The sequence below is a fragment of the Osmerus mordax genome, chromosome 7, assembly GCF_038355195.1.
Source record: "Osmerus mordax isolate fOsmMor3 chromosome 7, fOsmMor3.pri, whole genome shotgun sequence".
Lineage (NCBI taxonomy): Eukaryota > Metazoa > Chordata > Actinopteri > Osmeriformes > Osmeridae > Osmerus > Osmerus mordax.
In genome coordinates this window covers 4,036,955-4,050,703 of record NC_090056.1, presented here as the reverse complement: position 1 = coordinate 4,050,703, position 13,749 = coordinate 4,036,955, and the positions used below count along the sequence as shown (strand labels likewise).

Genomic DNA, 13,749 nt, shown 5'->3' with positions numbered 1-13,749 from the left:
ACCACATCTGTCCATCTCTGGTCCCTCTCTACAACCAGCTCCCTCTCTGACTCCCCCTCTCTGTTTCTCTCTCTCTCTCCGTCTCTCTTTTTCTCCCCGTCTCTCTCTGTCTCTCTCTGACTCTCCCCTCTCACATAAACTGATTATGCTGAATTGAACTATCGTGCGTTGCGTTTCTAACCCATTCTACCCCGTTCTCTCTCTCTCTCTCTCTCTCTCTCTCTCTCTCTCTCTCTCTCTCTCTCTCTCTCTCTCTCTCTCTCTCTCTCTCTGTCTGTCTATCTCTCTTCCTCCACATGCCTCTCTCCCTCTCCCCCCCAGCATGTCTTCACCATGGACCCCACCAACGTGGAAAGTGGAAGGGGGAAGGTTCCCCATGACCCCAGCCTTCCCTTCGCTAGCACCTTCGTCGGTAAGTCCCCCCTTCAATCCGCCTCCTCTCTTTCTATCTATCTTTCTTTCTGTTTGTTCCCGAACAGTTGGCTAAGTCAGATGCTGTAGAGACATGCAGGGCGTGTCCCTCTGCTTCTAGTAGACATGTAGACACTTAGCTTGTGTAAGGTTGATTTATTATAATGCGATGCAGTCCTGGGAGCCCAGCTCGCTGAGATAACGTGTGTTTATTAGCAGTGCATTTGGGTGTGTTTGTGTTTCGTTTACATGTGTTTAGATGTGTGTGTGGGTGTGGGTGTGTGTGTGTGCATGTGCGTGTATGTGTGAGTGAGTGTCCACTGCATCTGGACCTCACAAACTTCCTCACTAATTCCCAAGATGCATTGTGTCTGGCAGGCAGACACACAGAGAGAGCCAAAGGGCTGAGGCTCCGTGTACCGAAGTTTGAGAAAGGGAAACACACTCACACACACCCACACACACCACATACACACACCACACACACGCACACACTAATTCACAAGAACACATGATCTCTGCAGCATCTCCATGCTGTCTTACTCAACATACAAAGATTTACATTGAGTAACACCTGGATGAATCTTACATGGAGGGAGTTTCAAACACTCTGACATACAGAGATGGGTCTATCTTCATCTCAGCCAATAACAGCACCATATCACTCCATCTCTGACTGTATCTAAAGGGTCTGCCCTAAATCTGTCCTGCTGTCAGCCAACGAGTTCACATATATACTGTTCTGTACTAGGACTGGGACTACTGAGGACTCCTGGTCCCCTAGCTCCTTCTCTCTCCATCAATGAAGACCTGTCTCGTTTGGAACCAGGCCACTGTGTTTACCAGGGTCCCCAGGGCCAGGCCCCACTGCTTTCTGCCTTCCTCAGAGGGGATTCTGTTTGGAATCGGGCCATAGAGGAGCTCTCTCTCTCTCACACACACACACATACACACACACAGACTAATAAAGGCTAGAGGAGCTCAGGACAGGTCTTCTCTCCCTAAGAGTGGGAGTGGAAGGTGGATAAGAGTTGGATTGAAGCCACAAGCTGATAGGCTGTCTGTCTCAGCTTACTCTGGAGTGTAAGACAAGCTCCCCTGTCTCCATCACCCCATCGCTCCTTTTCCGGGCTGCAGACTCACACACACACACACACACACACACACACACAGAGATGCACACACACACGGTGTATCCTCAGTTACTAATAGGTGATGACAGTGTCTGGGAAGCTGTGCTCTGTCTCTGACACTGTGTGTTTGGGAGATGGTCCTGAAGTTCAGACCAGGCCCTGGTCCCACAGTCCTGGAGATAGCAGCTGGTCCAAGGTCAGTGCGGCAGGCAGACAGGCTCACTGGCTGGCAGGGCCCCAGCCAGGGGATCTGATCTGGGTCCAGCCTCTCTGGGGAGTCTGGGGAGCCAAAGGTGGGGTGTAGATCACAGAGTTAGGGTTGCAGTGTGTTCCGACGGCTGTCTAATCTTTAGTTTTGTTTTCCTGTCTTCCCAACATTCTCATTTCTCCTCTGTCATTCCTGATTTCCTCATCGTTCTACCTCTCCTTTCCTCCCTTCGTCTCTCATTGGCTTCCCTTTCATCCTGCTCCTTTCCTCTGGTCTCGTCTTGTCTCTTCCTCTCCTCTCTCGTCCTTTCCTCTCTTCTTTCCTCCTCTCCTCCCTCCTCCTCTCCTCTCCCCTCTTCTCTCCTTCTCACCTCTCCTCTCTCCTCTCCTACCTATCCTCTCCCCCCTCCTTCTCCTCTCCTCCCTCCTCCTCTCCTCTCCCCTCTTCTCTCCTTCTCACCTCTCCTCTCTCCTCTCCTACCTATCCTCTCCCCCCTCCTTCTCCTCTCCTCCCTCCTCGTCTCCTCTCCCCTCTTCTCTCCTTCTCACCTCTCCTCTCTCCTCTCCTACCTATCCTCTCCCCCCTCCTTCTCCTCTCCTCCCTCCTCCTCTCCTCCCTCCTCTCCTCTCCTTCTCACCTCTCCTCTCTCCTCTCCTACCCATCCTCTCCCCCCTCCTTCTCCTCTCTCCCCTCCTCCCGTCTCTCTTCCTCTCCTCTCCGTTCCTCTCCTCCAGGCGGGGAGCTGTACACAGGGCTAACAGCAGACTTCCTGGGTAGAGACTCAGTCATCTTTAGGAGTCTAGGAAGATCCACCATGAGGACTGAGACTGACCAGAAACTTCTACGTGGTAAAGAACATACGCACATACACACACGCACACAAAACACACATGCACCCCCCCCCACACACACACACACACACACACACGCACACACTCAACCTCTCCACCTCCCTATCCTTGCTCAGACCCCAAGTTTGTGGCGGCCCACCTGATCCCGGACAACGACGACGGGGACAATGACAAGGTGTACTTCTTCTTCACGGAGAAGGCCATGGAGGCCGGCGACCCCCAGGGGGCCATCCACACACGCATCGGACGAGTCTGTGCCGTGAGTCAGCCCTTCACCCAGCACTGCTCCCATCACTCACAGAAACACACACAGCACTGCTCCCATCACTCACAGAAACACACACAGCACTGCTCCCATCACACACAGAAACACACACAGCACTGCTCCCATCACTCACAGAAACACACACAGCACTGCTCCCATCACACACAGAAACACACACAGCACTGCTCCCATCACACACAGAAACACACACAGCACTGCTCCCATCACACACAGAAACACACCCAGCACTGCTCCCATCACACACAGAAACACACACAGCACTGCTCCCATCACACACAGAAACACACACAGCACTGCTCCCATCACACACAGAAACACACACAGCACTGCTCCCATCACACACAGACACACACACAGCACTGCTCCCATCACACACAGACACACACACAGCACTGCTCCCATCACACACAGAAACACACACAGCACTGCTCCCATCACACACAGACACACACCCAGCACTGCTCCCATCACTCACAGACACACACACAGCACTGCTCCCATCACTCACAGAAACACACCCAGCACTGCTCCCATCACTCACAGAAACACACACAGCACTGCTCCCATCACTCACAGAAACACACACAGCACTGCTCCCATCACTCACAGACACACACCCAGCACTGCTCCCATCACTCACAGACACACACCCAGCACTGCTCCCATCACACACAGAAACACACACAGCACTGCTCCCATCACACACAGACACACACACAGCACTGCTCCCATCACACACAGAAACACACCCAGCACTGCTCCCATCACTCACAGAAACACACCCAGCACTGCTCCCATCACACACAGACACACACACAGCACTGCTCCCATCACACACAGAAACACACACAGCACTGCTCCCATCACACACAGACACACACACAGCACTGCTCCCATCACACACAGACACACACCCAGCACTGCTCCCATCACACACAGAAACACACCCAGCACTGCTCCCATCACTCACAGAAACACACCCAGCACTGCTCTCATCACACACAGAAACACACACAGCACTGCTCCCATCACACACAGACACACACACAGCACTGCTCCCATCACACACAGACACACACACAGCACTGCTCCCATCACACACAGAAACACACCCAGCACTGCTCCCATCACACCCAGAAACACACACAGCACTGCTCCCATCACACACAGACACACACACAGCACTGCTCCCATCACTCACAGAAACACACCCAGCACTGCTCCCATCACACACAGAAACACACACAGCACTGCTCCCATCATTCACAGACACACACACAGCACTGCTCCCATCACACACAGAAACACACAGCACTGCTCCCATCACACACAGAAACACACACAGCACTGCTCGCATCACACACAGACACACACAGGGTGACTGGAAGGGGGTTGTTGCTGAGGGGGGGGGGGGGAGGTTTTGTGTTTCTGGGCTGTATGGGTTCTATAGCCTCTGGGCTGGTTCCCCAGCAGAACCACAGACCACATGGATGGTTGTGGATGGTTGAAGATGTATATACGAGTTTAGTATGTGCTTACTGTGGGGGAGTAATGGTTTAGACAGACCAGAGTCAGAGATGGAGTACTGCAGAGAGACGGAGGGGGGAGGGAGGGCGGGCGGGAGGAGTGGAAGCGATAAGAGAATGTGTCTCTTGGTCCAAAAGAAGAGATGATTTTATGTGAAGAAAATAGTTCTGTCGACCTCTCTTCCTCTGTACACACAGAGCTGTCGGATGTGATGTGATATGAGCGTGCATACGTGTCATCCTTCTCACACTATGCATCAGACACACACACATGCACACACTCACACACACACCAGCTGACCGTGGTTTTGCCCCAGGGGACCTACAATCTTTGCAGTCGTCTAGACAATGCAGTGTTGCACTGAAGCATGCCTTGTGCACACTCTCATGAGCTATTTCCTCTCTCGTTCTCCACCCCTCCCTCTTCTCTCTCTCTCCTTGATGTCTTTCCCTCTCCTTCTCTTTCTCTCCCTTTCTCTGCCTCTCTGTTCGTTCCTCTCACCCCTCAATCCCTCTCTCTCTCTCTCATTGCCTCTCTCAATATTATAGTATTCTTTTCCCTCCCTCAAGTACCGTTATAATCAGTTCCACCATGAAAACACACTGCCAAGAAAGCAATTATCTCTGCTAGTGCAGCTCCTAGACAGCTCACACGCAACACACACACACAAACAAACACACACACGCTCAAACTCTCACACCCTGCTTACACGACCCTGGCGTGTAGTAAACGTGCGTCTATGTGCAGTGCTACAGTATGAGCAGACGAGAAGCACAGTGTGGCTGCAGTTGTGCTGAAGGATGAGCCTTGTGTTAGAAATTACGTTTTTGTATGTGTTGTTGTTTGCATAGTTTACTGATCCTGTCTGTTTGTCTGTCTGTCTGTCTGTCTGTCTGTCTGTCTGTAGAATGATGCGGGTGGTCAGAGGGTCCTGGTTAACAAGTGGAGCACCTTTGTCAAGGCCAGGCTGGTGTGTTCTGTACCAGGACCACACGGCATTGACACACACTTCGATGAGCTGGGTAAGACATGCTCACACACGAACGCACACACACACAAACACACACACACGCACTAAAGTATGAGCACACTCATAGGACTCATTTGTCCTCCTGTTCCATAGAGGATGTGTTCTTGTTGAGAACCAAAGATGACAAAAACCCAGACGTGTATGCCATCTTCAGCACCATCAGGTGAGTTGTGGCACATATACACACACACACACACATTCATGCACGCATGCACACATACACAGACCCACACACACACACATGCACCCACACACGCAGACACGTTGAACCAGTGACTGGTGGTTGACCTGCTGACCTGTGTCCAACAGTAACGTGTTCCAGGGCCATGCGGTGTGTGTGTACCGCATGGCTGACATACGAGAGGCCTTCAACGGGCCCTTCGCACACAAGGAGGGGCCGGACTACCAATGGGGGGCGTACGAGGGCAAGGTGCCCTACCCTCGCCCTGGGGTGGTGAGTACCTCATACCAAAGACTCTTCACTGCACTGATATAGTCAGGTCCATTTAACCAATGAGTGGGTACTGTCAATCACGTTTGCACAGAGAGCCTTCTAGAACCATGACTTGAATCAAAATGGAAAATGATCATTTCAACTCCTAATCTTGCTTTGCCTTTGGTGCATTTACATGTACTGTATTGATCTATTACTGTAATCTTATTTGACATGATCCCTGGATTTCAGAACATGTTATTCTTCTATGCCTCAAGGCCCGGGAAAGAAGTTGGCAGCTTGACCAGATGGCTGAACAAATCTTAGTTCACAGCACAGCCACTCTTTGAAAGCTTAGAAGCACAACACAATTGTTAAAACATTTATTATTTTAAGACTTCAAATCTCAAGATGTTCAGATGTGTGCAGACAAAGTCGTCAAAACACTTTGTTACTTCTCTCTGAAACTAAAACGAGACAAAACATCTCAGTAACCCTCCTTCCATCCAAGTTAAATGTTTCCCTCATTCCTTTGTCAGATGTTTTGATTGATGTCAGAAGTACTGTACACAAGTCCAACTCGTTAGTGCAGAGTAGTGGAAGAGCACAGTTCTAACAGTGAATTTTGCGGGTTCCTAACTCTGGTATCTGTAGTGGGTTGATCATTGGTCTCATGTGGTACTATGTGAGCACCCTGGTATCTCCAGGACTCATCTCCCCAGCGCCACAGTCTCTGTGGGGGCTGCAGAAAGCTGTCCAGCCTCACACAGGCTTCCCAGGGGTTAGTGTATAAGCTCCATCAAGGTGATATGGATGTCCAGCGCAGCTCCTGCGCCAATGTTCCCATGCTAATGTGGCCCATGTGGGGGAGCGCTGCGTTCATCCCTGGGGTCAGAGCTCTAGCTGCCAGCCCGGCCAGCCCTGGAGGTCTGACTCCTGTATGGATGCACTTACTGTGCACAACAGTAACCTCCTTTATAGGCCGCTGGCTGTTACATTTTTCTCCCCACCCCCCACCCACCACCCCCCACCCACCACCCCCCACCCCCCGGGTTGTCTGCTGACTAGGCTGAAGCAGTTCTATATCATAATGATTTAATACCTACAGTGCAGGCTCTGCATGTCGTAGATTTCACAGTGTAAGTGATAAGACTGGGCCAACTATGTCCCCTCCCCTCTTTATGCATGTGAACCTTCTGGAACCAATTCTCTGTAAGTTCCCCAGATGATCTTGGATACTGTTCATCTGAGGGGGACTTACATGCAGTACTTATCTTCCATCTATATGTGTGTGTGGTGTGTGTGTGGTGTGGTGTGTGTGTGTGTGTGTGTGTGTGTGTGTGTAGGTGTTCTAAATAGCCAGTAGTGATAACCTCTAGAAGCCTCTTAAGGGGTTTGGGGGTAAACCAGCCTTATCTCCTAAGTTAGTCCAGTCTGGGCATGTCTCCCCAGGTAATCACAGCTAAAGACCTGCAGTAATGACACCTGAGAGTTCAGTCGGACTCGAGAACAACATCTCTGTGTCCTCCACGTTGTGAACCTGTGACCCTCCACTCTCCACCCTCCCCCACCCTCCCCTCCCCAGTGTCCCAGTAAGATCACCAACCAGCCAGGCCGGCAGTTCGGCAGCACCAAGGACTTCCCGGACACGGTTCTCCAGTTCGCCCGCAGCCACCCCCTGATGTGGCGGCCGGTGTACCCCGCCCTGCGCCAGCCCCTGCTGGTCAAGGCCAACCTTCCGTACCGGCTACGCCAGATCGTGGTGGACCGCGTGGAGGCCGAGGACGGCCAGTACGACGTCATGTTCATCGGCACAGGTCAGGGGCCAGGGTTTCAGAGGTCACCGTCAGGGTTAGCGTGGTAGAATGGAAGCTCTCCCTGTAAGCTTTATTTGTATTGGAAGACAGCACGGCTTCGACCCTGGCTTTGATAGCAGAGTAAAGGTTATCCACTGAGTTCACTGAGTTCATCTATTTAAAGATGAATGGCTTGTAGACACGCAGAGCTGGCGAGGTCTGTCTTTGCTCCAGCTGACGGCTGTGTTGAGAAACCTGTTCCTTGAGGGAGGAACCTGGAATAAGGGAGGATATTAGCTATGTGGCTGGAATACGGGCCCAATATGAGGTCACCTTCTCTAGAGGTTAGGTACAGTATTGGCTGGTCCGGTCCAATTGCAGGTCAACGCCATGGACAAGTTCCTCCATGGAGCTATGATTGGTCACCCTGACCCCTGGCCCCTGTGTGCTCCTTGTGTGTCAGATGTGGGCACGGTGCTGAAGGTCATTGCCTTGCGCAGCGGAAACTCGCTAGACACTGAGGAGGTCACCCTGGAGGAGCTGCAGGTCTTCAAGGTAAAACACCTGAACATCTCCATACTACATCTCCACGCTACATTTCCATACTACATCTCCATACTACATCTCCATACTACATCTCCATACTACATCTCCACGCTACATCTCCATACTACATCTCCATACTACATCTCCATACTACATCTCCACGCTACATTTCCACGCTACATCTCCACACTACATCTCCATACTACATCTCCATACTACATCTCCATACTACATCTCCACGCTACATCTCCACACTACATCTCCATACTACATCTCCATACTACATCTCCATACTACATCTCCATACTACATCTCCATACTACATCTCCATAATACATCTCCATCATACATCTCCTTTCCTCCTCTGCAGCCCCTGCCCTGAACTAATGTCTTACAATAGTAACCCATTTGTGAGAATAATAACATGTTATTGTCTGAAGGTTCCAACTCCCATCACATCCATGGACATCTCTGTCAAAAGGGTGAGAATCTTTATTAAAGAGTCCTTTTAAAGTTGCTTCCTTCAAGACTCTCAGGGCTACATTTCAATGAAGTCCAAGTTATCATTCCTTCAACCCTTCCCTCCCTCACCCACTCTCCCCACCAATAGCAAGCGCTGTACGTGGGCTCTCCTGCAGGCATGGCCCAGGTCAGGCTCCACCGCTGTGATGCGTACGGGAAGGCGTGTGCTGAGTGCTGCCTGGCCAGGGACCCCTACTGCGCCTGGGACGGGACGTCCTGCACACGCTACCTCCCCAACACCAAACGGCAACGGGTCCGCCGCCAGGACATACGCCATGGCAACCCAGTCCTGCAGTGCCAGGACCAGAACCTCAGTGGTGAGTAGTGGAGGGGGGAGAGGAGGGATGAGAGGAGGGCTGAGAGGAGGGGCAACAGGAGGGATAAGGGGAAGGGTGAGAGGAGGGATGAGAGGAGGGATGAGGAGAGGGATGAGAGGAGGGATGAGAGGAGGGATGAGGGGAGGGATGAGGAGTGGGATGAGGGGAGGGATGAGGTGAAGGGATGAGGTGAGGGATGAGAGGAGGGAGGAGGGCAAGGATGAGAGGAGGGATTAGAGGAGGGATGAGGGGAGGGATGAGGAGATGATGAAAGAAGGGATGAGGGGAAGGAAGAAAGGAGGGGTGAGAGGAAGGATTAGAGGAGGGATGAGGGGAGGGATGACAGGAGGGGTGAGAGAAGGGCTGAAAGGAATACAGGGGAATATGAGACAGGAGGTCTTACAGGTAAAGCTCCCTCAAAGAGTATTCAGCACAGGCCTGGGTCAGGGTCAGGGTAAGGGCAGACCGCTATCACACTGAGGACAACTGTGTTTAAATGCATAGACTGAGGCATCCCTCACAACACGTACATGTTTATACTGTACACATACACACCAGACTTATGTAAACTCCACTCATACACATTCAAACCCAAAATGTACACATTCACCACCGTAAACCTTGGCGGCTGAGAGGAGGGGTATGGATATATATGTGTTGGAGTCACACACACACAACTTCCATGTAATCATGGAAAGTGAGTCATACATGACTGTAGATGAAAGCTGACAGAACCTAAACCAGACAGGCCCCATCTCTCTCTAAGTACGAGCGGAGCAGAGAGAACCAGAGATGTGTTTGCTCACCTGCAGATGTGTGAGGGGGTGACACAGAGGTGAACAAGAGTTAGAGGAAAGGGGTCAGCTTACTCTGTTACTAACATAAAATGTCTGTGTGTGTGTGTGTGTGTCTATGTGTATGTGGTTTGTGTGTGTATGTGCGTGTGTGTTTGTCTATGTGTGTGCCTATGTGTATATATATGTGTGTGTATGTGTGTGTGTGTCTATGTGTATGTATGTGTGTGGGTGTGCGTGTCTATGTGTATATGTGTATGTGTGTGTGTGTGTGCGTGCGTGTGCGTGTGTGTGTGTGCGTGTGTACAGTAGAGGACCTGGATGTGACAGAGGAGAGGGTGGTGTACGGGACGGAGAACAACAGCACCTTCCTGGAGTGTGTCCCTCGCTCCCCACAGGCCAGCGTCACCTGGCTGGTGCAGCGAGATGAACGCATGGAGGAGGTGAGACGGAGGGAGGGATTGAGGGGGGGAGGGGGGAGAGGGGGGGAGGGGGGGAGAGGGGGGACCATTAAATACAATACTCATTACTGTAAGTAGAGAGAAAGTGAGAGGGATATATGAGGGGAGACAGGCTGTCCTGTAGGGCTTGGCACTCTACCATGTCTTGATCTTAGTTCTACCGCACACACACATTGACACACACACACTCTCTCTCACACACACACACACACACACACACACATTGACACACGTAGATGAGAAGAAGTCAGCCGAGAAGGTATTAAGGAATTACTGCATATTTGTACTTCCCTCCAAATAAACGCCTGGCTGACAGCTGCTCTTTAAAGGGCCAGTCCGCAGTGTTTGCCTTGGCTCTCATGGCAGAGACAACAACTGTAGCTTTTCATGGCAGGTTAACACCGGAGTCTCCCAAGCTGAACAAACAGCACAGTAACTCCGCTCACTCCTCTCCACCTTTTCCTCTCCTTCGCCTCACTTCTGTCTCCTTCTCGCCATCTACTCCTCTTCTCCACCCGCTTTGTCCCTCCCCCGCTGTACCTCACCTGTACCTATACTTGTTCTGTTCCCCACCTATACCACACCTGTCCTGTAGCTCACCTCTCCCTCACCTGTACATCCTCTACCTCCTCACCTGTGCCTGTCCTGTACCACCCCCTGTCCCTCCCTCCCCTTAATCCCTGCTTCCTGCCCCCAGGTGAAGCTGGATGAGCGTGTGATGCGTACAGAGCAGGGTCTGCTCTTCCGCCGCCTGTTCCGCCACGACGAGGGCGTGTACGTGTGCCGCTCCAGGGAGCACGGCTTCACCCAGACCCTGGCCCGCCTCAGCCTGGACGTCCTGCGGGGGGAGACCCTGGGGCAGCTGCTGGCGAGAGACGACCTCTCCCTGGATGCCCTGGGGGCCCCGGGGAAAACCCCCAACAGCGGCGGCTTTAGGGTGTGGCCTTCCTGCCACGCCTACAGACCCGGGGCTGCCTCGGCCTTCGGCCAATCGCGCGCCTGGTTCAAGGACTTGATGCAGTTGATTGGCCCGTCCAACCTGCCGCAGGTGGAGGAGTACTGTGAGAGGATGTGGTGCAACGACAAGCTGAGGAGGAAACACAAGGCCATGGTGGAGAAGTACAGGCAGGCCCAGGATTCAGCACGCAAGGCTCGCGCCAACAAGGGCTCCGGCGAACGCAACCGCACGCCACGAGACCTGACGGGCAGGGAGTAATGGGGGGGGATGGAGGGAAGAGAGGAGAGGAGGAGGGGAACCTTTGTGCTGTCATGTGATTGAGAGACTGCGAGGGTGAAAAGGAGAGATGTCAGATGGAGAGAGAGCCGAGGACGGGTTCGTTAGAAGCGACCGACGGTGAGAGAGGGACGGAGGAGAGGCCGAAACACCGAGAAAACCGGGACAGATGCAGACTCTTCTCTCGTAACAGTCACCGTCGTCTCCTGTGCCCGTGTTCGTTAAGACACCCCTCCAAGCTCCCCCTCCAGCTCCACTCCTCTCCTCACACCTGGAAACTCTTTGACTGTGGGTCTGAACGTGACTGTATATGTGTGTAGCTGTGGATAGACTGTACCATTCTGTAAATACTGTCTGTAAATCCCCTTAGCACCTTCTCTTTGTAGAAACATTGTACTGTAGTCCTCCGCACACAAGCCTCCCTTGTTCTACGCACACCATGCCTATTCTGCTGTACACACACATTCTTTCATCCATGTACACACAGACTCCTCGTACTCTGCTGCTCTACACGCACCATTCTTAGTTTACACACACATGCCATCCCAGTTAAGGTGTTGCACGTACACAGACACACACACACGTAGATGCCCAATCATACACACACAACTCCCTTGTTCAGCTGATCTACACACACCACCATTCTTGGCACATGCAACAGTCTCCTGATCGGACACCACCTCAGCCCATCACCCAGAGAAAATAGCCTTAACTGGAAATAGGACGATTGTTGATAGTTCAACAGATAAAAGCCTGCTTTGTTTTAATCTGCTGCCAGACTCAAGTTCCCACAGTGCATTGTGCTGTGGTTCACTCCAGACAAAGGAGAGAACAATGCCAGGCTAGGTGGCTGAGACTGGCCGGCCTGTTTTCTGCTGGGTAAACACTGATTTATGTTCCGCACAGGATAATCTCTGTTGGTTAAATATCACTTGGTCACTCGCGCACACACCTCGACCACCTTCCATAGACAGAAGGAGATGGAGGAAGGAAAGAATGGAGGAAGGGAGGGATGGAGACAGGGATGGAGGGGCAGAAGAGGGTTGGGGTTGGTGTAAGTCTGGTTTCGTAATCGAGCTGGGCCACAGCGGGAGAGGTAGAGGAGGAGCAGTAGAAAGGAGCCAAACAAGAGAGGAGTGTAGCTATGCTGCCCCTAGAAAAACCAATTTTCCCACAATCCTCAGTGCAGTCAGCGAAGTCCCATAGTGTGTAACATTGTGTGTTTTTTTCTTCTTCTTCTTCCTCTTTAAAATGGCTGCCGAGTCGGTGACACATGCATCACTCTGTCTGCGTTTGTTTGCTTAGTTTGAGAGAAGTGAGAGCCGTTATTCGTGTCCAGCCTCTGTGTTTTCTCTCCAAATATTGTTCTTCGATCGTATCTGGACGGACAGCGAGTGATGGAGAGAGTCGTGGGGCTAAGGCAGTCGACGGGAAGAAGCAGGGAGGGAGAGAGGAAGGAAAGCAGGATGGAGAAAGGAAGGAGGGAGGAGGGAGAAAGAAGGAGAAGGGAAGGAGAGAGAAGGAGGGAGGGAGAGAGGAAGGAGGGAGAGAAGGAAGGGGGGTGGGGACTAATGCATCAGATCCTACTGTAGTCCTGACCTTTGGTCCTGTCATCTGTCTCAGTCCAGGACACCAGCTGGCCTCAGAATGTCCCGGTAAACTGATCAGAGGTTGTGAAACAGGATTTGAGACATACAGTAGATACATTCTGACTAGGTCTGGGATCACACACTAACAGGAGCCCTTCAGACAGGGCTGTTAAAAGGGGAGGAGCCAGTTCAACACAACTGTGGAAGGTACACCGTCATGTCATACATCATCAAAGTGTAACAATGAAAGGAAATATGTCCGGCCATCATTTTATAGTTAATTCCTGTACTGTAGGTGTAGTCTTGTGATACGTTTCAAACTAGCTTTGACAATGTGTTTGACAGTTTCGAGTACAGCCAACCTTTGTTCATTTCCGGAACAAAATCTGGTTGGTATTGATGTTTCTCTTTAGCTGTGTTCTCCTTACAGGGATCCTCACTGAGCTGTAACTGGTCAGGTATAAGAGGGGATGGGGAGTCGTTCTAACAGGAAGATCTTAATTTAACTGTGTTTGCTGTATTTAAATCTTATTTAAAGATTCTCATGCATGCTGTTTCTGTATGTATGTATGCTATTTAACACACCAATACAGTCTGGGATGTTTAACTGA

At 51.6% G+C, this 13,749-nt stretch overlaps 1 protein-coding gene across 2 annotated transcripts; it reads left to right on the top strand.

Annotated features, from left to right (window-relative positions):
• Window positions 1-325: 325 nt before the first annotated feature.
• Window positions 326-13,749, top strand: sema3bl (sema domain, immunoglobulin domain (Ig), short basic domain, secreted, (semaphorin) 3bl). Of its 2 annotated transcripts, none has more exons than XM_067240275.1 (12): window positions 326-412; window positions 2,487-2,600; window positions 2,720-2,862; window positions 5,324-5,438; window positions 5,540-5,609; window positions 5,756-5,900; window positions 7,465-7,696; window positions 8,139-8,230; window positions 8,662-8,703; window positions 8,832-9,060; window positions 10,167-10,297; window positions 11,013-13,749. In XM_067240275.1, exons 1-12 carry the CDS (start codon window positions 334-336, stop codon window positions 11,529-11,531), a joined length of 1,911 nt encoding a protein of 636 aa, XP_067096376.1. In that variant the 5' UTR covers window positions 326-333; the 3' UTR covers window positions 11,532-13,749. The 2 variants fall into 2 exon arrangements, with proteins under 2 accessions (XP_067096376.1, XP_067096375.1); XM_067240274.1 differs by having other exon boundaries at window positions 10,164-10,297.